Source organism: Akebia trifoliata, chromosome 13 (genome assembly GCF_017979445.1).
Source record: "Akebia trifoliata isolate Shusen 1 chromosome 13, ASM1797944v1, whole genome shotgun sequence".
NCBI lineage: Eukaryota > Viridiplantae > Streptophyta > Magnoliopsida > Ranunculales > Lardizabalaceae > Akebia > Akebia trifoliata.
Window position 1 is genome coordinate 490081 of NC_141387.1, and position 23222 is coordinate 513302.

A 23222-nucleotide genomic window follows, 5' to 3' on the forward strand; every position below is an offset into this window, starting at 1 on the left:
TACGATGACAGGAAAATAAGTCTAACAAACACTACAATTGTGAAAGATAGAAAATGCATTTTGCATTTTTTTTTTATCTTTTGCACGCAGAGCCTTAAGTTTCGTTAGATTTCCGCAATTTTGAACCATTTCTCACTACCGACCATTTTTTCCTTTCCGCAATCTAAGTGTTTAGCAAACCATGATTTGGATCTAAAAAGCACTTTTTCAGTGCTAAAAGCGCTTCCAAAATGCAAGTCCAAATGTCTACTTTAGGGATTGAAATTTGAAAAAGGACAAATTTTCCTTTATTTAATAATAATATATGAAAAAAAGAGATTCCCTGCAAATGTGCTTTGATGCTTCTAGGAAGATACGTAACACGTTATTTAAAGCACCTCTTGGCTTGAACACGCTGTCCCCAAAACAATAAAAATATATTGTGGTACACTGCTCTACCCTTCTCTATACTCCTCACCATCTCTACTACAAATAGGGCTACTAGATTCCATAAGTCAAACACACAACAATATGCTTCCAGGATTCCCTCCTCTAATTAAATCTTTGTTTGACTCTTAAGATGTTATTTTATGATAATTATATAAAATTATTTGGATTATTAAGTGTGTATTTGGTAACACATTTGAAATATGAATAGAGGTGGTCCAATTTTAAAATTCAGATTTTAGAAATTTTATTTCTATTTGTTTTGTTTCAGATTTCAGATTTCAGACTTCAAAACTAAAATTCAGAAGTTTTCAATTAACGATGAGAGACATTGGATGAAACTTCTGAAATCGGATTTCTACTTTTCAGACTTCAGAAGTGTTACTAAACGTAGCCTAAGAGTTATTTATTATTTGTATTAGGGTGTAATAGTGTTGTTTGTATAAGAGTTTTTTATTTTATTTTAATATAATGGATTTTCTTGTCGGAGAAAGATTCTAGAAAATATATAAGGTAAGTGAGTTTCCCCAATTTTTGTAAATGATCCCTCATAGATCCATCCCCCCCAAAGGATCACTCAAATTTCAACTAAAGTTACAAGTGATCCAATTTTTAATTTTTTAGTGTTCCCTTGTCGAGGGAATTTCCGTGAATTATATCAAAGGATTAACTCAATTGTCACATGTCGACATCCGCCGCACATGAAGAAGTTAAGCCAACGAAGCAATAATAGCATTGCTCGATAATTTTTTGAATAATAGAGAATAAGATTTGTGCATAAAGTATAGAAAGATTATCAAGACAAATAGGTGGGTAGAATAACTATTTTATATGAATAATGTTTTTCTGCCCCCCTCCCCCCCGATATACGCTCACATACACCCCCCTGACGTGGCATGTGCTAGAGCCATAGATCTTTTTTCTCGGTATGCACAACTGCGTATATTTATGGGGATGTGCAATTGTGTATCCCAAGGAAAAAGATTTGTGGTTCTAGCCCATACCACATCAGGGGAGTCAGAAAAGCACGACTCATTTTATATTTGTACGCATTATTGTTAATTATAAAAATTCAAGTTCATAGAGTTGTTATAGAAAAAATTTATAATAATTTTTTTTAGATATAACATCTAATATGGATATTGTTGTAAAGATATTAGGCACGACCTTTCATTTTATCAAAATAAGCTTACTAATTGAAAAATATGACACTTTGAAAAATCCCATAAAAACAAAGCTAATTTTAAAAAAAAAATGCAGAAAGAACAATATGGGTGGATATACTTTATATCATAACTTTAGAGAACTTGCATAAATGAGTGCAAAAGTGCCCAAATTATATAAATTTCAGAATATTATCATGAGTTGATAGTCCTAGGCATTTTCGAAAAATTGGTCAAAGTGATTACACCTAATTCAAATTATTTAAGCTTCACATCAAATCATGGTTTTAAAGTTCGTTTTGATGTCTCGTCTCATCCATGAAGGAGACCAAGTTGTCTTGGATGAGTTTTTCAATACGTTTGAGTCATCTCGCTCAACAATGAGAAAAATGAAAAATGGTTTTAAATCTCACCCGGATACATTTGACTTGTCTATCCATCTCGTTGGTGGATGATACTAAGATGTATCGGACGAGTAGCCTTGGTCTCAGATAAGATTTAAAACCATGCATCTAATTCCCCCGCCAAATCCCAACTTGATGCCACAGAACAATCCATTAGCACATCAAATCCATGATGTTGTCTCTATTAAGTTCCATGGGCCTAACTCAACCTCAAAACCATGGTCAACAAGAAGGGAACCTGAGTGGAGTGCACAGACAGTCAGATGACCCAGATGGCTTAACCAGCCTAGACAGACAACGGACAGCTCAGAAGCAGAGACACAGGTTGGCCTAATTAACATCCTTAGTGTCACAGCTTGGATAAGCATCTACAATCTGGTTTCCCCGAAGATGAAACGGGTGGAAGCTATTATGACAAAGCACTAAAAGAAAATGTAAAAATGAAGCATTAGAAGTTATTTTGGAATTTTATACAATGTTTTTGTTTCTTATCATGGTTTTAAACCTCGTCTGAGACCGAGATGACTCGTCCGATACATCTTGGTTTCGTCCACCAACGAGACAGATAGACAAGTCAAAAGTATCGGACGAGATTTAAAACCATAGTGCATTTTTCCCATTGTTGAACAAAACGACACAAACATATTGGAAAACTCATCCGAGACGACTCAATCTTGTTCATGGACGAGACGAGACGTCAAAATGAGTTTTAAAACCATGTTTCTTATTCTTGTTAAGTGGCTTCTTTTCTTTCCATGCATTGGAAACTTATGCAAGGTCTGCATTTACTAACAATATTTGTAGTAAAATTAATAGAAGGCATAGGTTTGAACAAAATTGAATAGAGAAACAAGATTTGTTCAGCCAAATCCCAAATTTTAGAATAAGATTATGACAATGATGATGGTTGTGTTTTATTTTGTGGAATTGGCGGCCATGGATATGTTTTATGTGTACTTGTATTAAATAAAAAAGTAATTATGCACATACAAAGGAACATTAACTATGGTAATAGATTGATCCAATCCAAAATCCAAAATCTAAAGTGCTGCATTAGAAAATATAAGTTTTTGAGGACTCAATTATCATAGTAGATGTTGTTAATTGGAGAGGCAGGTCTCAGTCTAAAACATACCAATTGCACAAATTTCCAAACAAGAAATGGAGTACCACAACTTTGAGAAGACGGGGAATTGGATCAATCTCCACTGGCACAACCACTACAACCGCAATGCACACATTCTACAACCTTCTCTTCTCTCAGGTGCTTTGGGACTCTGCATACACACGTGGTAGCGAAGTTGTGATCTCGTGGCTGTATGCATCGTAAGCAGCAGAGACGCTCATATCCCGACTACAATTCAAACATGAAGCCCAAAAAAAGTAAGTGAAGATAACTACTGAATCAATTCCATGTTTGCTCATTGACAACTCATACAATCCACCGAATTGAGGCGAAAAAAAGAGGGAATGTTTCATGCCATCCCTATATCAAACTCAAGCCACAAGTTAATAAATAACATTTTAGAAATTTTCCTCAAAGAGAACAATTATAAACAATTTACTTGGTAAAATAAAAATAAATGAACCAGAGTGAATCCGAAGGACAGCCTCAAGAGGGCATTGAGACTTGAGACACATCTAGTTTGCACCATATAAAGGACATTTGGCTCAACATAGAAGTCTAAGAGTTGGCCTTTAATAATGGGACTAAAACAACACCCATGCCCACCCCATATGAGTAGAGCCATAGCCCAAGCCTGGCACACCGCAAGTTAGCCCCTAAATTCCTTGGCTCGGCCCCACCCATTGACAATCTAGAGGAATTTTTTGCTCACTGGCTCTACACTGCTTGACACGTAAAGCCTAATGAGGGTAGTTTTGTAAATTGGGGATGCCCTCAATACACGCAGGCTCATGCGATTGGTCGATCCCAGATTTTGTGAGATCTGTGAGGAAAAAGTCAGCAAATTTTTTTTTTTGTTGACAATCTTAGTGAAAAATATTGATGCAAACCTTCTTCCATTTTGCAATTAGATTGCGGTCAGCGTAGCCTTGTTCCAAGCAGAACTCATAAAGTTCCTGGGATATTTCCTCCCTTCGATAGTAAAGATCGTAAATGTAGCGACTCTTCTGATGTGCAATTCGGAAAATAGGCCACAATGCTTCACACTTTCTCTTTCCATCATTTGGATCATTCTCGGCTGTCAAAAATTGCAGAAAATCTGTCATTGTGCATGCACATAGTCTTTACAGGAAGCAAATCTCATCAAGCCAGTAAAGTGTGCATCAATAAATGCAAGACTCAAGATCCAATACGGTGTCCCGTTCCTATAATAAAGGTAAGGTATCAATATGGCCCGTTTTTGTTGGAGTTTGAAACACCTAGGGCTCTTAACTAAGTCGTGCACGCAGCCCAATGTGTTTGAACTCTAACAAAAATGTGCCATGTAGACACCTAGCATTGTTATAGGAACAGGACATCATTCTGGATCGCTACTCTAAATGCAATCAACCTTCTCTCATCTTTGTCTCTAGCTCATGCAAAGTAGGCTCAATCAACTCCCATCCACTCGGGTATTTGATACGGTTTGTCTTTATCTTTGGCATGCTTTCAACTACAATGTCAAGCACGAAACACGATAGGTAAGATCTCAAGGGCATAAAGATACATCTTATTTGCAATTACATAACTGTTGATCAAATTGAATGATGGGAAAATTCGATGAACCAATCGGATTAACCACCCAAAGTTAGCTCAATCATTTTGTATTGAATAGAAGCAAAAGCCTCAATAACGGTCGGACAATAGTAAAAAAGTCATGGCAAATGCCATCGCTACTTGTAATAAAAAACAAGTGTAGTCCCTCTAGAAAATTGTTGAGTTTAGCCCCACATCGGGCACTCGTTGCCTCGTCTGTCTCCTTATGGTTTTGAATTGGACCCCAAATTTATCATGGTATAAGAGCAATCATTTCTCTCCTCCACGTCACCCAATTCATATCTCCATGTGCTTTGGCCCAGTCTGGCCCACATGTCCGGGAACATGTAGGACACTCATTGCCTTGTCTCTCTCTTTATAAGCTCTTGGTGCAATCACCTGAAACTTGAGACATTCTTCGAGCAATCTACGATGTTAAAATTTATATATTTGTTCTTTTCTCTGAAAAAGTTATTAATTCTCTAAGTTTTTTTATTTTATATAAATACATAAATTAATTTCTAGTTAAAAAAAAATATATATATATATATATATATATATATATATATATATATATATATATATATATATATGGGAAATGTTCAGCAACAAACATTTTGACAAACATTTTGGCAAAACATTTTTCAAAATATGGGTTAGAGGTTTTGGAATGGACTGATTTTTGTTGAGGATAATCTCTACGGTGAGGAGATCATCATCACCAAAAATCAGCCCATTCCAAAACTTCTAACCCATCAAAAATGGTTTACAAAAAATGGACGGTTCACGATTTTTTAGCTTGTAAACATGGGGCTAGAAGTTTTGGAATGAGCTGATTTTTGGTGAGGATGATCTCCTCACCGTAGAGATCATCCTCACCAAAAATCAGCTCATTCCAAAACCTCTAACCCATGTTTTGAAAAATGTTTTGCCAAAATGTTTGTTGCTGAAAGGGACCCTATATATATATATAATTATAGCCATTGAATTCGGATATATTGTTTAAGAGGAAAGCATAAAAACACAAGTTAGGAAAATATAAAACAAAAACAATATGATTTAAACGGAGTAATAATAGAAAAAAGAAGTAAAATATATACATAATGGAAAAATAAATAAAAAATTTAATGCGTTAATATATATAAAAAAAAAATTATGATTAATAAACCTCAAACCTCAACTTAGTGAAAATGTGAAAAATCAGGACCAGTTGTTGTGTCATGTAATCTCTGTATATATCCAACTATACATAAGATAAATTAAGTAAACGAAATAAATACTGAAGCATCAAAGCTAGGGTTGATTAATAAGAATAATATGGATTCTATTTGATCCAATGTAGTAATGAACCCAAACAACCATTCTCCATCATAAACCCTAGAGAAAAACCGTAAAACAAAAAAACAAAAAAATAAATACCTTTCACGGTTGGAGAGAGAGAGAGAGAGCTAAGCCGAGTATAGGATGAGTTCTTTCCTAATCGAAGGGTCTTCGTAATTTGACATGTTCATCTTTTACTTTTTGGGGAAATCATTTCCATTGAAATAATTTTTCCATTGAATTTGGAAAGTACGATCTAACTTAGCCCTTTTTGGATATTGACTTTCTTAGAAAACCCAAAACTTAAAAAATAAATAAGAATAATGATTTTCTATACACCCCCCCTCTAACACACCCCCCATTCGGCCTCTGACGTGGCATATACTACAATCATAGATTTTTATCTTGGATACACACCACACATATTTATGGGGATGTATAGTCATGTATCTCAAGGGGGAAAATCTATGGTTTTAGCCCATACCACATCAAGGGGCGTGTGTCAGATGGAGGTCGTGAGACAATCACGACTCAATAAACAACTAGTGTTCTCTTTATATTACATTACGAGTCGGGATTTTTTGACTCTCTACTCTCCTTATATAACATGTGCATAGAACCATATATTTTCCTTCGGGATAGACAATGCACATCCCCCTCTTCTCTTCTCTTAATGAGTTTCTCTTCTCTCCACTTCTCTCAATTCAAACACAGTTTTAATGAATTTTTTTTCACTTCATTTCTCACTGTTTGAGAGAGATTTTGTTTTGTTTTGAATTTTAGGCACCAATGGATCGAATCGAATCTTCACCAAATTGGAAGCTACCAAAGATTCCAGCCCCTCTAGTAAAGGTATTGATAGTATCATACACCCATATTGATTATCATCAAATCAGCGTGAGATGCATTTGGTAGCCACCTGATAGTCGATAAGCCCAAGATGCATTACATATACCAGGGATCCAACCAATACATCTACTTGTATTTTAGTTTCTTTAAAAAAATCATATCGTTGGCAATTTTTATTTTTTTATTTTTGTTTCATATCTTCTCTACCAGTTCAAAAGAACGTAATAGAACGGATTGATAGGGTCACCAAATTATGTAGTATCGGGAAAAAAAACAAAAAACAAAAAAAAAAGGATTGACCAGGCAAATAGTTAAAGAAAAATTTTGCTTGGATGAAATTAAATACTTTCTGTTTATACATATCTATGATTACAAGCTTTTCCTCACCAATTCGATCTCATTGATTGTGGGCATGGCACATTGATTACAACTGCACTGCAAAGACGCAAAATGCAGTGACGAACGATTTTAAACCTTATTCTCCCTCTATTGTTGTTGTGTCGAGGGACATGGGAATCAAATTTAAACTTATTCTCCCTCTGTTGTAGTTGGGTTGAGGGACATGCGAACCGATGAAAGTGGTGGCCGTAAAATAAGATACAAAGCAGGACCCAAGAATGGAATCAATGTTAAGGGCAGAATCCAAGAACCTTTATCTAACCTGCAAAAAAAAAAGTGTTTCTCAAGTTTATACAAATTTATATTTAATTCAAATGGAAATATAAACTGAACTGCACAAAACTAGACCTTATATATAGTACAATCATGGTTTTAAGACTCGTTTTGACGTCTCGTCTCGCCCATGAAAGAGCAAGTCGTCTCGGACAAGTTTTCCGATACGTTTGAGTTGTCTCATTCAACAATGAAAAAAAATGAACCATGGTTTTAAATCTCGTCCGATACGTTTGACTTGTCCGTCTCGTTGGTGGACAATACCGAGACATATCGGACGAGATTTAAAACTATTAGTACAATGGGTTAGGGTGTTACTACTTCAGTCTCTCAGAAGTCTCAATGTGACAAGTTTTGGTGTCAGTGTAACATATTTTATTCTACCTAAGCTGACTCAGTCATCAAAGTGGAAAGAGAGGAGAAGAGGGGCGTGAAGTATACAAAGAGGCATAAATGCGAAATTATAGTCCTTACCATTTCCGAGCACTCATGTCATTGTAGACCCAGAATGGGGCGAATGTTGACAGTAGAGTGAAATCAAGGCATGTGGCATGGATCTGCAATGGAGAAGAAAGATCATTAAATGCCCAACTAAAATTTCAGGATGTCGGACAATAAGATCACCAACTTGAACTAAATATCGTATGCATGTGGTGTGCATTGGTGACCCAATGAATATGGCCGAGAAAATGAAATACCATCAATACTCATGACACTTACAAATTTGCTCTCTCTGAAATACTGAAAGAATTCAGTCCACACATCTCCATTAGCTAGACCAGCATAAGCGATAATACCTAATCCTGAAGCAATCAGTATCTGATGTGTGATGGAGTTAGTTATATTTTTCCCTTAAATAGAATAAAAGAAGCTACTTTAAACTACTACAGATACTCGGATCTTCTATGTTTAATACAAATATAACAAATCTTAAAGCTAAGAAGCTGACCTCCATTATGCTATTTCTAAATTTGAGAAAATCCAGGGTAACCACTTGTAAGACCATGAGAAAGATCCAAAAGCTTGCCGATAAAGGTCGTACATACATTGGGTTTTAATTTATAACCAGCCATTTGGGGGATCCCACCAAGGATAAGAGTCAATCGGATGTGAGGTCCAATAAATTTTTATTATTATAAAAAAAACCCTTAAAGAGTTGACGTATGTATATGATAATATTACATAATTGCAAGGTCAATTTTGAGTGTGGAAAACTAGTATGGGATCAGTCGAATGATGGTACCACATCCACATCCACTTGTGTGAGTCGGTAGACATTCTTACGTCTATCTAACAACTAGTTTAGATATTCGAATATATCACCATTATCATCAAAGACTTATTCCAATATATCTTTATCAACAAAAATCATTGCTTTTGAGAATTAAAAACTTAATACCCCAGCAGTTAATTTTGATTCCAGAAAGTTTAGAGGCCATCTCCCAAGCTCAGCTTCATCAACAAGAGGTGGTGGTGGTCTCCAAAGAACAAAATATGGAACAAGAGCATAAGCACCACCAAAGCATGAAAGCACAAGGAACGGCCAAACGGGAATTTTGCTTTTTGAGCTGCATATGCAAGGATACCGGATACATCAGATATATTACCACTTTAACCTTTATAGAAGGCATTAAAACTTCCTTCTACGAGATCTAATGGTGCAAATATTAGATCAATTGCACGGTTCCAAATATCCAATCTATAAAAATAAATGAGATGGATCTGTTGGTCTCATTGATTGGTGGTTGGCCCCTCTGCACAAATCAAAGTGCCAGCCTTCTAACATCCATTCACCCATATAGACCCTCATATTCCTCAAATGTAAAAGAAATGAATCACGTATAAATGTGTGGAATCATTAAACTGCATTTAGACTAAGTGTTGATTGTCACCTTCTACCACTTGGAAGCAGAAGCATGCTATACACAAGGGGCCACAAACCCATGATGTACCACAGTGACACAAGCACCTCATTCATTCTAAACCCATCATCTCCCTTCAAATTAAGGAGCTTTTCCAAGAAATACATGTCCCTGGACTGGAAAAAGTTCCAAGGTTAACATATATAAAACACAACAAGAAAAAAAGTGAAAAAAAGAGCAATTTGAGATTATATTGTGGGAATGATCTATAGTTCAGCTCTACTAGGCAGCATATACAATCTACATATAGCATTCCATAAAACTTTCACTTGTGCACGCAGAGGGAATCATTCACCAATGACCAATTGATGGTCTTGGATGACAGCACAGCTGGTTGACATATTGCAAAGCAACTTTGAGGTCCTCGGTTCAAGCATGGTTTTAAAACTTGTTTTCACATCTACTCTCATCCATGAATGAGACTGGGTCATCTTGGACGAGTTTTCCGATACGTTTGAGTCGTCTCATTCAACAATGAGAAAAATGAACCACAATTTTAAATCTCTTCCGATACATTTAACTTGTCTATCCTTGTTGGTGGACGATACCGAGACATATTGGACAAGTCGTCTCAGTCTCGGGCATGATTTTAAAACCATGGGTTCAAGTCCAGCTTACTAATAATAATAATAAAAAATCACCACTTGATGGCTACAAATCATGATTTAAAAAAAAAAAAAAAAAAAAAAAAAATCTAAATATTTCCCACTTCTAGTATCTTTCAACATTTATTATTTTAAAAAATTATTGAAAGCCAGGAGGAACAAAAAGAATAAAAACAGAAAGCAAATTAGTCAAACCAAATAAAACAATGCCAATTCCACAAAAATGCTTGTGAAATGAACTGGACTGTGTGTGTGTGTGTGTGTGTTTTTTTTTGTAATGTTTCATCGGATACACGAAGCAATGTTCAAATTTCTACTTAGCAATGAGAGACACAACAAGATGATTAAAGAAGAAATTAAACTAATCAACCAACAACACCACAACAATTAAACCAACAAACAGATAGAGAAAGTATATATTTCATCCAAATTTACAAAGCAAAGAGGCATACCGGAGTTTGGTTGGGTGTGAGCATAAAAACATAGTACATTAGTGCAGCCCACAAGCCAAAGAGAAGAATTGAAGTTGTCCAGTCTCCTCCATCCCCACCATTTCCATTATCAAGCTTTTTATTCTCCACAGAAGAAACCTCTTTCAACAATGGGTCTTTTGAATTTTGACTGTTAAGGGAACTTTGACAGATTTGAAGAAAACCCCATCTCCTATTATATGGAGATGGGGAAGGTGAGACAGAGTAATTGCAGGGTTTAGAAGAAGTTCTAGGGTTTATGGTTTTGAGAAATGAAATGGTAGGGTTAGGGTTTAAGGGCTTGTGTGGCAGTTGAAATGAAATTCTAGAATTGGAGGTTTTGAGTAGAAGAGAGGGAGAGCAGGAAAAATTGCAGGAGATGAGAGGAGGATTGGGTAACATGTTGGAGGGAAATAAGGTAGAGAAGTGATTGGTAGTTTATTTGTGGGTTTTGGATCATGGTTTTTAAACTCGGTATCCCGTCTCGTCTCGTTCCGCTCCAATATCAAGTTGACTCGTACGATACGTCTCGTTTCGTTCAAGTTGTCTCGTTCGACATTGAGATAATGATTTTTAACCATTTAAAAAATTTAAAAATTTTTGAAAAAAATTCAGAAATGATTCCTATTAAAAAATGAACCTAAATAAAAGAATATAAAATTAAAAAAATAATAATTTAGAGGTGAAAGAATAGAGGGTCGAGGTTTTAACTTATTTGTCTCAGTTAACTCGGACAAAAATTTGAAAATCTCGTCTGATACACTCCGTTTAACTCGTGAATTAATCATTTTCTACATTGTCTCGTTTGTATCACCCAAGATATTGAAAAATATTGTCCGAGATAACTCGCTTATCTCACGATACGCAGTCATCTCAAAATACTTTGTGATTTGGTCTCATTCAATTTTGATACTGAGTTAACTCGTACGATACGTCTCGGTCTCGAACGAGTTTAAAAACCATGTTGTGGATAGGATGATCTAGGAATACCCCTCCAATTTTTGGTTAATATCTAATATGCCCTTGTGATTAGGACTGTTAATTGATAGGTTTGGGTTGAGATTGATTGTAGGGTGCAAAAACTTCAGTTTGGGGAAATATTAGAATCGAACTGAACTTGATCGGTTTTACAAATCTTGAATCAAAACCGAACCAAATATATCTTAGAATTGAATCAATCCAAACTGATCATAGGTTGTGATGAATTTATTATGAGCAATATTTCCTTGGGGCCACCGACGAGGGTGTACCCTCACTTACCCTATGCGTGTAATGTGTTGGCATTGCATGTGCCCAAGGGAGGGACTCATATGGCTTGGCTCTAGTCCTGGCTCTTTCGATCCCCTTAGTCGGACGTAAGTTCGGACACCCCCCATCATTAAAAAAAAAAAAAAAAAAGATATGAGAATATTGAGAAGGACTAGTAGAAATACAAGAAAAAATATATTTCAGATGAATATATACATTGTAGAAAATGAAAGAGTAAAATGATAAAATGAGAGAAAGTTGATTGAGATGATTTGAATATGTTCAATGAACATTGATTATGATCACAATTAGAAAAAAATAATTAAGTCGATTGTCCTAACAAAACAAGAAAAAAACCCCAAAAGAATGCGATCGAAGATAGTGAGAAAAAATATTAACATACTTTCAATGGTAAAAGATGTGTTCCTAGTTAGAGTGGAATGGATGAATAACATATGTTTATCTTGTCCCAAATCTTTGGAATAAAGTTCTAATGAGAATTGTCGTTTGTCACAAATTATTTGGAACTTGATATCGAATCATCAGGCACTCATGGACAACTAGTGTCACTCTTATTATGGTGAGACAACGTAATCTTTGGCTGTCATCAAAAGATTGATTATTCTTGAGAAAATAAATATACGCGTGACTTAGACCCATATATAACTCAATTGATTGAAATATCTTAATGCTAATAATTTTCTGAGACAAAACATAGGATAAATAATAGGGTGCCGAACATGCCTCATATATATATATATATATATATATATATATATATATATATATATATATATATATATATATATATATATATATATATATATATATATATATATATATATATTGCATTGATGGCTATCCTTCACCTAAGACTTTAGGGGGATTCACTAAGTCAAGATAACGATCCTTAATGACTGATTTATAAAGTGCAAAATAGACAAAATCTTGATGTCCTTTTGTGTTTTATTATAATCCAAGTATCTTTGATATTCTTTTATTAATTATACAACAATATCTTCTTTACAAATATTAATTCATTATTTATTAATTCTCTATATCTAATGTCACGCCTGTTTGGTACCGCCAACCATAAAATCCAAAATTGATTAGAGACTATATGATATCCCATGTCCCAAAATCGTATCTTCTGTTCATTTAAGCAATTTTCATATGGACTTTGAAACCTACTCCTTTTTTTTATTATTACTGAAAGTCTAAAAGGTGGCATGTGCAGATGCACATGATTGTATCTTAAGGGTTTATTTGTAATTTAAATATTAATTAAAGGATCGTTTCAAAGATGACGTAGTAAAAAATGATATTTTTATAATTTTGACAATTGATGAACGTGATTTTAGGAATGTTTCTTGACTTTTGATTAAAACGATTCTGACTATATTAAGTGTAAATGTTAAAGTCGGGGCATTTTAGAAATCCAAATTTTGGTGTCGAATCATATCTACTCGGCCTTCTCTCATTATAATAATCCAGAAGTGTGGCCTAGTCCACCGTAAGAATATATTCGGATGGAATAATTAAAATGGGTGTAGGAAAGTAATTGGTTGTATCATGAAAAAAATAACCATTCCTCATTTTCATAGAAAGTGAGACAGAATGTAAAACAAAACATGATATAATAACTATCTAATCATATTAAAATATTAAAAATTTACATTCCTAACCTATATATATAGTATAATACTAACTTTATAATTATATTAAAATTCAAAACGGATATTTTTAAATATTTATAATTATAATCTAAATAATATAAACGAATTTAAAACAAATTAAAAATTAACAATGAATTATACTCCTAACATAACTATGAAATAAAAATTTTATTTGAAATATAAAATAGAAATCCTACTAAAATTCTAATTAGGATTGTAAATGTCCTACATCAGTTTTAAAAATCAAACCAAGTTTCTACCACATTTTATAATAAAATTAGTTCGACAATTCAAGAAATTTATATATATATATATATATATATATATATATATATATATATTTTTTTTTTTTTAATAAGCACATTCCACTCAAATCGAAGCCCAATTTGACAAATTTTCGTTGGACCCAAATGAAGGGGTTTTATCTTTCAATATATAAATAAGGGACCTTGGCCAAATAGAAAAGCTTAAAGACTAATGATAAATTGATAGTCCCACCCCAAAACCTAACACTCTTTATACACTCCCTAATGATGCAGTGCATAGAGTCATATATTTTCTCCTTGAGTATCTTGAAGAAAAAGGTCCATGGTCTATGCACTGCCACAATAAGGAACGTACAAAAAGTGTCAAATTTTGAAAAATTACTTTATCGCTACTCACTAGTGGTAGAAAATATTTTGACATCTCTCTCTCTCTCATATTCTTAGTGTTTCTCTTACTAATCAAGTCACACCTACCATTCATTCTTCGTGCCATAACGACCATTTAAATAATGTTGAAGTGACCTCAAGATTGTACTTTATATCATACTTAATAATATTCGATAATGTGAAAATGTGTACAATTATAAAAAAATTTTAATCGAGATATGAGTCAAAAAGCATCTATGGTTCTTACCCACATCTCATATCTCACTTTCACATTGAACTTTTTTGTTTTTATGAACCCTTATGTCCTTTGAACCAAGCCTTTATCTATCATCACTAAGCAGAAATAAATCATAAAAAAGACAAACAAATCTTTGATGTAAGATTGATCACCTTGACAAACACCCAGGACAGGTGTTTGTGATCAACACTTTAAACTTCCCCACCTCATTATATATATAAAACACTTCGACACAGAAACGTCTCACGTGTGCCAGTCTGTGTGTGTGTGTGTGTGTGTGTGTGTGTGTGAGAGAGAGAGAGAGAGAGAGAGAGAGAGAGAGAGAGATGGATAAAGTTGGTGGAGAAGATGTAAATCTTCCTCTATTTGAGACTAAGGAAGCCAAAGGCAAGGTACCTTATAGATTATTTGCAGGAACTATTTTTGTGGGTATTTGTTTGATTTATGTGTATAGAGCTACACATATCCCTAGAGTAGGAGAACCGGGTAGATGGGTTTGGATCGGATTATTCGTTTCAGAGCTTTGGTTCGGTTTCTACTGGATCATCACTCAGTCCGTTCGTTGGAGAAACACCCATCGTCAAACCTTCAAGGACAGACTCTCACTCAGGTACAAAACAAATCAATCTCCACATACATACATACATACATACATACATAACATACATACATACATACATGATGGGAATGGGTTATATCTGTGAAGCAGGTATGGAGAGAAGTTCCCAGGAGTGGATATATTCGTGTGCACCGCGGACCACACAATAGAACCACCAACGTTGGTGATCAACACTGTGTTGTCAGTTATGGCATATGATTATCCACCGGAGAAGTTGTGTGTTTATCTTTCCGATGACGGTGGGTCAGATATGACTTTCTATGCTCTCTTAGAGGCATCTCGTTTTTCTAAGCATTGGATACCCTTTTGCAAGAAATTCAAGGTGGAGCCAAGGTCACCAGAAGCCTATTTCGCCGGAAATTCTGACCCACATAATTACGTCAGTGAGCTTGAATGTGTGGACATGAAGGTAATATATTATATTATCCTACTCTTTAAATTTTAAAATAATTTATAGATAAGATAGTTCCAAGGAGTCCCAAAGAATTTTATATTAAAAAAAAAAGAGTAGAAAATCCGTCTTTTTTTGACTCAACTACTCAACAAAAATTTGCTACGAAAAAATCAATTCAGATGTTTGAACATTAAATTATTTTTTATTTAGATAATAAATATTTAATTTTTAAAAAATTAAATTATTTTAATTTTACTGAGTCGTCTGAGTCATCTCGTTTGTCTCACAAGATATTGCACATGTGAGATGCTTTGTCTATCCATCTCGTTCATGGACGATACCAAGACCTTGGACAAGTCTTAAAATCATGGCATGAAAGGCATTTCCAATGTACAAAATTATCCTTTTTAAATTTTGATTATCTGAGATTTTGTAAAATCTTGGATTGATTTTTTTTTTTCGTGAACGAAAATTTTTTATGAATAAAAAAAAGATAATGCTAAAGTGATATTAAGATTCTATCTCATATCTCACTTTCCTGATATGGGAGTGTGTTATAATCATAAATGCTTTTCATTGAGATACGAGTGAAAAAACATCTATGGTTCGTACATACTTACACGTCAGGAAAGTGTGGTATGAGATATAATCTTGAGGTTACTCTAGCACGACTCTAAGAAAAAAAAATCGTGATAATCTAACTATCCCACGTGGTAAACTCAATCGACTATCCTAAAGTGACAAGTTCAGGAATCATAAATCTGTGCTTCTCAGGATACACGACAATACTTTTCCATAAAAAAGTGTATCTCAAGAGAATCGTGTATCCTGAGGAGTGCAAATTTACGATACCCAAACTGATTGAGTTTGCCATGTGAGATTATCAGGACTCACCAAAAAAAAGAAAGAGGGTGTTGTTAGGATACATGTTAAAATGCAATAAATACACTTTCAAAGTTGAATATTTTATGGAAAATGCCCTTCAAAGAATTGCTTTTTACCAAAAACATCAAAATTCTTCCCATTTTTCTATAGTGATGATGAAGATGACTGGGTTGACTTGAGATGTTAACTTTGACTTGGTTGCCGCTTACTTGTTGTGTACGGCTTTCCGAAACCATATCTTATCCCTAGCCCGTTTCAAGACCACCCCTTCTAACAGTAATACCTTTGGCATTATATGCGGAATTGGGCCTCTAACTACAGATAATATCTTCAAAAGTTGTGATAAAAATTAAAATCCTGTCTTTTTTAATTTAAAATTTCAAAACTAAAAATGAATTTTAATTACTGAAAATAACATTAAATAAAGGCTGTTACCCTGGTGGAGTCCACCTCAATTTTTTTTTTCCCTAAACAAGATATAGTGTCAAAATTTGATGCAAAATAAAATTTAAAAAAAAAAAATCTCATAAGAGATCGACAAGAGTGGTAATTCTTAACACGACATGAAGTTAATGAGTTTGGATTGAGCCTAACTGTGCTCAAGATATTATCCTATTGATCTATCTAACACGCTTATTAAACGATTTGTGTCCGTGCCAAGGAGTAGGGACATCAATCTGTTTAATCTATTCTGACTCAGTTAATTATTGTGTAATTAACATATTGTGTGAAGCAACGTTTCGACTTAACTCGTATATGACACGTTTAAAGTATGAAACATAGATTAAATGGGTTATAATTGTGTTGATCCACATACAATCCAACTCAATCTTATATGTTTAGAAATTTATAAACAAATTAAATAGCTTACAATCGTGTTGTGTTTACATTTTATCTCAACACGACACGACATTAAATTTTTTTATGATTCATCACATTAATGGAGAAATAGATCCATCATGATAATATTTATGGGTCTTGTTAGGGCACATGTTAGAGTGCAATAAATATACTTTGAAAATTGGATTTTGTATTGAAAATGCCCTTGAAAAGAATTATTTTTTTACCAAAATACCTTCAGATTCCAATTTCCAAAGTGTATTTTTTGCACTTCAACTTGTGTCCTAAGGACACACGTTAACAAAACCCAATATTTATTCAGTATCTTAATGAATATTAGCCATATTGCCATTGTCAATAATGTTTTTCTATCATAATTATTATTATTTTAAGCAACTATGTAGGAGCTAAAAAATATATTTATAATTTAAGCATCAATGGAATTGAGTTTGATTAAATCACATATTTGTTTGAATCTATATTTGTTTTAGAGATTATATGAAGATATGAAACAAAGGATTGAAGCAGTAGTTAAATTGGGGAGAATTCCAGAACAAGTAAGGGAAGATCACAAAGGATTCTCAGAATGGAATTCGAGTGTAACAAAGCGTGATCATCAAACAATTCTTCAGGTTCTTGCCATTTTTTTCTTTAAAAAAATTTGATTTAAATATTTTTAATTTAATTAGATTAGTTGATTTTTTTTATGTAATTTATTTATGTTTTGGTAGATATTGATCGATGGAAGAGATGGGAAAGCGTTGGATATAGAGGGGAATGCATTGCCATCTTTGGTATACTTGGCACGTGAGAAGAGACCCCAATACTCCCATAACTTCAAAGCTGGAGCCATTAATGCTCTGGTAGTATTTTCATGCATTTGCTCTGGTGCTACTATTATTATATAAATGGGGTGGCGTTCGGAGGCCCTGAAGAAAGCCAAACATTATGCCAAACATTTTTTCAATGTATGGATTAGAAGTTTCAGAATGAGCTGAGTTTTGGTGAGGACGATCTTTTCACCATAGAGATCATCCTCACAAAAAATCAGCTCATACCATAACTTCTAACCCCTATTTTGAAAAATGTTTGGCTCTCTTTAGGGACTCCGAACACTTCCCATATATATATAATTCTAAATTTTAAAATATATAAATACTTTTAAACAAAGTCTTATCCCAAAGATTTCAGGTCCGCTAAACAAATCATATTCCTCCATTCCACTTTGTTCAAAGTCGAGTCTTATGTCATTGAGAGTGAATTCATAATCTAACTCTCCGTCCAGATTCTTTTGGATTTATTGTTTTAGGATATTCAACTTGAATATTTTTTTTTAATTGGAGTTGTTATTAGTTTTCATTGGACATGATCAAACCATCTCAATCATCTTTCTCTTAGTTTATAACAATTGAAGTTACTCTTACATTTTTTTTTTTTTTCAAAAACTTCTTTCCTTTTTATTTTTTTTTATTTTATGGTGGAGGTGTCTGGACCCATAGGCTCGACTAGTAGGGACAAGGCAATTGGCCTCTTAGAGCATTATATCTCATCAAAATCCCTCGGGTACATGCAATACCCCACAAACCACACATAACAGGTAAGTAGGGATAAATCCTTATGGGCAGCCAACGAGGGGGCTTGAAGTCAAGACCTTTCCCTGTTTGGAGTGAGGTCCTGACCGCTACGCCCAGCACTCTTGGTTTTCTTTTCTAATTTTTATCTTTCATAATCCTTCCACTCACCCATCTCAATATCCTCATCTCTACTACGCTTGATTTATTAACATGAACTAGAGTAATCGTAAATAATGCAATTAGTATCGACCCGAGACATCATTATGCAGATAAGGGTGTCGTCAGAGATAAGCAATGGACAAGTGATTATCAATGCCGACTGCGACATGTATTCTAACGATTCAGAAGCTTTGAAGGATGCACTATGTTTCTTCATGGACGATAAAGAAGGCCACCAGATTGCTTACGTCCAATACCCGCAAAACTTCAACAACATCACCAAAAATGACATATATAGCAGTTCATATAAAGTAGTTAGTAAGGTTGGTAAACTTAAAATGATGTGGTTAGTTCTATTAGATTTATAATAATAATAATAAATAATAAAAAAAGTTTGTTGGATGATTGTTCTGTGTTTGTGAAGGTTGAACTTGCAGGTGTGGATGGATATGGAGGGTCAATATACGGTGGTACGGGTTGTTTTCATAGGAGAGAGAGTTTGAGTGGAAGAATTTATAGTAAGAATTACAAGGAAGAATGGATCACAAGTTCTCAAAGAAAGGTGAAAGGAAGTGTTGTGGAATTAGAAGAGAAAGCAAAGATTCTTGCAAACTGTTCCTATGAGGAGAACACTCAATGGGGAAAGGAGGTCTCTCTCTCTCTCAAAAGTCTTCTTCTTTCCTGTGTTATACTCTTTAATTTCAGGGTCAATGATCTATGAATGTTTGGCATGGTTTTAAATCTCATCCGAGACCGAGATGACTCATCTGAGTTGTCTTGGTATCGTCCACCAATAAGATGAGTTGACATGTTGTCTCAAAGGCATGGTTTGTTCTAATTCCAAGGCATTTTTTAAAATCTCGTCCAAGACGAGACGTCAAAATGAGTTTTAAAACCATGATGTTTGGCCACTCCTTCAGTGATTTCACTGTAAAAGCGATTCTAGAATCCGATTCTCATTCATAATCCAATTCTAGAATCCAATGTTATGTTTGGTTCGGATTATAAAAGTGATTATGAAATAATCAGAAACAAATCAACTAGAGATAGAAATGAAGTAGGAACCGAACCCCCCCCCTCCCCTCTTTTTTTTTTTTTTTTTTTTTTCCTTTTTGTGATTATGGAAAGAGTCACTATCCAGAGCGGTGTCCCATTCCTATAACAACATACAGTGTCTACATGGCACGTTTTGGTTGGAGGTTAAACACATTGGACTGCGTGCAATATAGAAAACGGCTTGGTTAGGAGCCCAATGTGTTTTAGACTCCTACTAAAATGTGCCACGTAGACACCGTTTTTAAGCTAGTTTGAGTTTCTTTTGATATCTAGTGCAGTACCATCAGGTTTAGCAAGTATGAGTTGCTCTTCAACTAGTAGTTAGTAGTTAGTAGTCCATTGTTAGCGTCGTGATTCTTATGAAAATTTTTGTACCAGAGTGACTATTTTGGTGTATAATATTTTAAGAGTTGCTATTGCCACACCAGCAATTCTTTGGTGCTTGATATATAGGAATTTGTGTGGCATTAGTAAAAGTTGGTGTGGCAGTAATATTTTGAAAATGAGATTGTATTCCAGATACTAAAATCAGTTTATTGAAAAAATTTAGCCAAATAAGATTCTGGAATCTGAAAATCAATTTTAATAATCTGTTTCTAATGGGCCGAGCTTAATGGTATATGGGCTTTGCAGATGGGCTTGAAGTATGGGTGTCCAGTGGAAGATGTTATAACAGGATTAGCAATCCAATGTAGAGGTTGGAAAAGTGTTTATTACAATCCTGAAAGAGAGGCATTTGTGGGTGTTGCTCCTATAACTTTAGAGCAAGCTTTGGTGCAATTCAAGAGATGGTCAGAAGGTTTGTTTCAGATTTTCATCTCCAGTTACTGCCCATTCTTGTTTGGGCACAGAAAGATAGAGTTGGGCCTTCAAATGGGTTATTGTGTCTACTGCTTATGGGCTCCTAACTCCTTTCCAACACTCTTCTATTTAGTTGTCCCTCCACTATACTTCCTAAATGGCATCCCCTTATTTCCAAAGGTATGTGTAACTCTCTCTCTCTCTCTCTCTCTCTCACACACACACACACACACAGATATTGGTATAATTCTTAAGATATCCTACCAAGTCTATATAAGGGGAAAAGTTGCTGAATTGTAACCAAGCTTATAGAGTTAAATTATGAAGAGGAATATGAATTGGGAAAATTACTTAAAGGATCCTCGCGGAAGGGTTTCTTTCTAAATAGTCCTTAAGTTTTGCGTGGTAGCTTGATAGGACATTTAGTAAACTTTTTCTTTCTTAATGGTCCCTTGTTATTGGCGAACTCACCGCTTTTTTATTTACTGCTGAGTTCACCACTTTTTAGTACTGTTGAACTCTTAACACTTTTTAATTACTGTCGATTTCACCACTTTTTAAATAAAAAGTGGTGTATTGGACACCGGTAAAACCCACCCATTTTCAATTTTCAAGTTTTTCCGACTAAAATATATGGAAAGATTGATTAAAAACTTGAGATAACTACTTGTTTAGATGATTTCAATCCAAAAGAACAATTCTTGATCAATTTTCATAAAAAAACTAAGAAAAAAGTGGAAAAAAAAAAAAAAAACCTTGAAAATGGCTTCTTCTTCTTTCGTAAATCCTTCCGACAGAATGGAATCTCTAAAACTTGATTGAGATGTCAAAAATCCAATTTTTGGATGAAAACAATGAGTCTAAACAATTAGGGCTTTCAATCTTGGGAAATGTGGGAGATGATGTCCTATGACCATTTAGAAAGAAAAAGTTTACTAAATGTCCTACCAAGCTTCCGCCAAAAACTTGGGACTATTTAGAAAGAAACCCTTCCGCGAGGATCCTTTAAGTAATTTTCCCATATAAATTCCTTCTATTTAGTCTTTTGTTCTTATTTGAATCTCTCTTGAGCGGATTAATGCCATATTAGTGAGTTGAAAGAACTCTTAAAACTATTCGATAAGACTAACTTGGACCACATTGAGGATTAGCTCGAGTATTGTATGGATTCGTAACACTAACCTTTAGATTCAAAAGTCTGTTTTCGAGAAACCGTGATCCAAAACAAATTAGGTTGTTGACAACCATACTAATGGAGTCTCATTTCTTTTCATTCTTCAGATGTCTAGCTTATGGTTTCTACCCTTCGCTTATGTCTTCATTGCAAAAAATGCATACAGCCTGGTTGAAGGACTCTTGTCAGGAGACACAATTGGATCTTGGTGGAACCTACAAAGAATGTGGGTGTTTCGAAGGACGACATCATATCTATTTAGCTTCATTGACACCATTATCAAGCAATTAGGGTTCTCACAAACAACATTCGCTATCACATCCAAAGTGGCTGAGGAGGATGTTTCGAATAGATATGAAAAAGAGGTAATTGAGTTCGGGAGCTCTCCTATGTTCACTATAATAGCAACCTTGGCGTTGCTCAATCTTTTTTGTTTAGTTGGAGGACTCAAGCGAGTAATAATGGGCAACGAAATCAGAGTTATCGAGTCATTGATCTCGCAGATCATTCTTTGTGGGCTAATGGTTGCTCTTAGTTTACCCGTCTACAAAGCAATCTTCTTTCGCAAGGATAGTGGCCGCATGCCGACTTCTGTTACCTGTACTTCAGCTGTTTTAGCTTCATTGGCATGTGTGGTGCCCATGTATTATTAGAATGTCAATTGTACGCTATGCATGAAATGGATATTGTTTCTTACATACATTTGGTCCTGATTAAAGGGTTAAACATTTTGTCATTCAAGTTCAAGTTAAAGAAAGGAAAGGACAGAGCAGCATGGTTTCAAAACTTGTTTTGACATCTTGTCATGGACGAGTTTTCCGATGCATTTGAGTCGTCTCATTCAAAAATGAGAAAATTGAGCTGTGGTTTTAAATCTCATTCAATACGTCTAACTTATCTATCCACCTCAGTGGTGGATGATACCGAGATGTACCAGACGAGTCGTCTCGGTCTCGGATGAGATTTAAAACCATGCAAAGCAATCTCATGCAGGTGTACATGGGAAAAGCAAGTGGAACTCAATAATACACCAAATTCAGATAATGTCACAAGGCAAGTTTTCCCCCAACAGCAAAGAGGAACAGAGAAAGGAAGCTGAACTAAGGCTTCCACTCATGCCTACCTTATCAATATATATTTAAATTACAACAAGGCGTTTGTATTCTTTTCTCTCACACAAATCCAGCTCTCATCAACCCTAGTTCATAGCACACTAAACAGATTACAGAAGGACCCATCACAAATTTCTCACTATAGCTCCAGCCTTTCGAGGAAATATGGCGGAGCCGCATAAAAACGAACATGGTTATGCTTTTCTACATGGGCTCAGCCCTATCAAGACTCTGCGTAATTAATTAGGTTACATGCAGCAA

The 23222-nt window shown here is 34.7% G+C and overlaps 3 protein-coding genes across 6 annotated transcripts; 1 reads left to right on the top strand and 2 right to left on the bottom strand.

Annotated features, from left to right (window-relative positions):
- Positions 1-3023: 3023 nt before the first annotated feature.
- LOC147387063 (protein BUD31 homolog 2-like) lies at positions 3024-6266 on the bottom strand. 2 transcript variants are annotated; one of them, XM_086419991.1, is made up of 4 exons: positions 6114-6266; positions 4510-4611; positions 4010-4197; positions 3024-3347 (listed from the first exon to the last, which is right to left on the bottom strand). In XM_086419991.1, exons 2-4 carry the CDS (start codon positions 4601-4603, stop codon positions 3192-3194), a joined length of 438 nt encoding a protein of 145 aa, XP_086276117.1. In that variant the 5' UTR covers positions 4604-4611; positions 6114-6266; the 3' UTR covers positions 3024-3191. The 2 variants fall into 2 exon arrangements, with proteins under 2 accessions (XP_086276117.1, XP_086276119.1); XM_086419993.1 differs by lacking the exon at positions 6114-6266 and adding an exon at positions 5870-6064.
- A 908-nt stretch (positions 6267-7174) lies between these two features.
- On the bottom strand, positions 7175-10969 carry LOC147387064 (uncharacterized). 2 transcript variants are annotated; one of them, XM_086421800.1, is made up of 6 exons: positions 10515-10969; positions 9428-9573; positions 8935-9103; positions 8256-8354; positions 8010-8092; positions 7175-7524 (listed from the first exon to the last, which is right to left on the bottom strand). In XM_086421800.1, exons 1-6 carry the CDS (start codon positions 10932-10934, stop codon positions 7392-7394), a joined length of 1050 nt encoding a protein of 349 aa, XP_086277926.1. In that variant the 5' UTR covers positions 10935-10969; the 3' UTR covers positions 7175-7391. The 2 variants fall into 2 exon arrangements, with proteins under 2 accessions (XP_086277926.1, XP_086277927.1); XM_086421801.1 differs by having other exon boundaries at positions 9428-9568; positions 10515-10695.
- Positions 10970-14640: 3671 nt separating this feature from the next.
- On the top strand, positions 14641-22549 carry LOC147387065 (cellulose synthase-like protein E6). Of its 2 annotated transcripts, XM_086421210.1 has the most exons (8): positions 14663-14957; positions 15057-15375; positions 17577-17717; positions 17817-17948; positions 18929-19141; positions 19243-19467; positions 20508-20855; positions 21957-22549. In XM_086421210.1, exons 1-8 carry the CDS (start codon positions 14674-14676, stop codon positions 22500-22502), a joined length of 2208 nt encoding a protein of 735 aa, XP_086277336.1. In that variant the 5' UTR covers positions 14663-14673; the 3' UTR covers positions 22503-22549. The 2 variants fall into 2 exon arrangements, with proteins under 2 accessions (XP_086277337.1, XP_086277336.1); XM_086421211.1 differs by lacking the exon at positions 17817-17948 and having other exon boundaries at positions 14641-14957.
- Positions 22550-23222: the final 673 nt, after the last annotated feature.

Coding starts and splice junctions, on each gene's coding strand:
- LOC147387065 (XM_086421210.1), top strand. CDS start 14,674: ATGGATAAAGTTGGTGGAGAAGATGTAAATCTTCCTCTATTTGAGACT. Junction 14,958..15,056: donor AAGGACAGACTCTCACTCAG/GTACAAAACAAA, acceptor TCTGTGAAGCAG/GTATGGAGAGAAGTTCCCAG. Junction 20,856..21,956: donor GCATCCCCTTATTTCCAAAG/GTATGTGTAACT, acceptor TTCATTCTTCAG/ATGTCTAGCTTATGGTTTCT.
- LOC147387064 (XM_086421800.1), bottom strand. CDS start 10,934: ATGTTACCCAATCCTCCTCTCATCTCCTGCAATTTTTCCTGCTCTCCC. Junction 9,574..10,514: donor TCACACCCAACCAAACTCCG/GTATGCCTCTTT, acceptor AACTTTTTCCAG/TCCAGGGACATGTATTTCTT. Junction 9,104..9,427: donor CTGCTTCCAAGTGGTAGAAG/GTGACAATCAAC, acceptor TTGCATATGCAG/CTCAAAAAGCAAAATTCCCG.
- LOC147387063 (XM_086419991.1), bottom strand. CDS start 4,603: ATGCCAAAGATAAAGACAAACCGTATCAAATACCCGAGTGGATGGGAG. Junction 4,198..4,509: donor AGAGACAAAGATGAGAGAAG/GTTGATTGCATT, acceptor AATTTTTGACAG/CCGAGAATGATCCAAATGAT. Junction 3,348..4,009: donor TAATTGCAAAATGGAAGAAG/GTTTGCATCAAT, acceptor TTTGAATTGTAG/TCGGGATATGAGCGTCTCTG.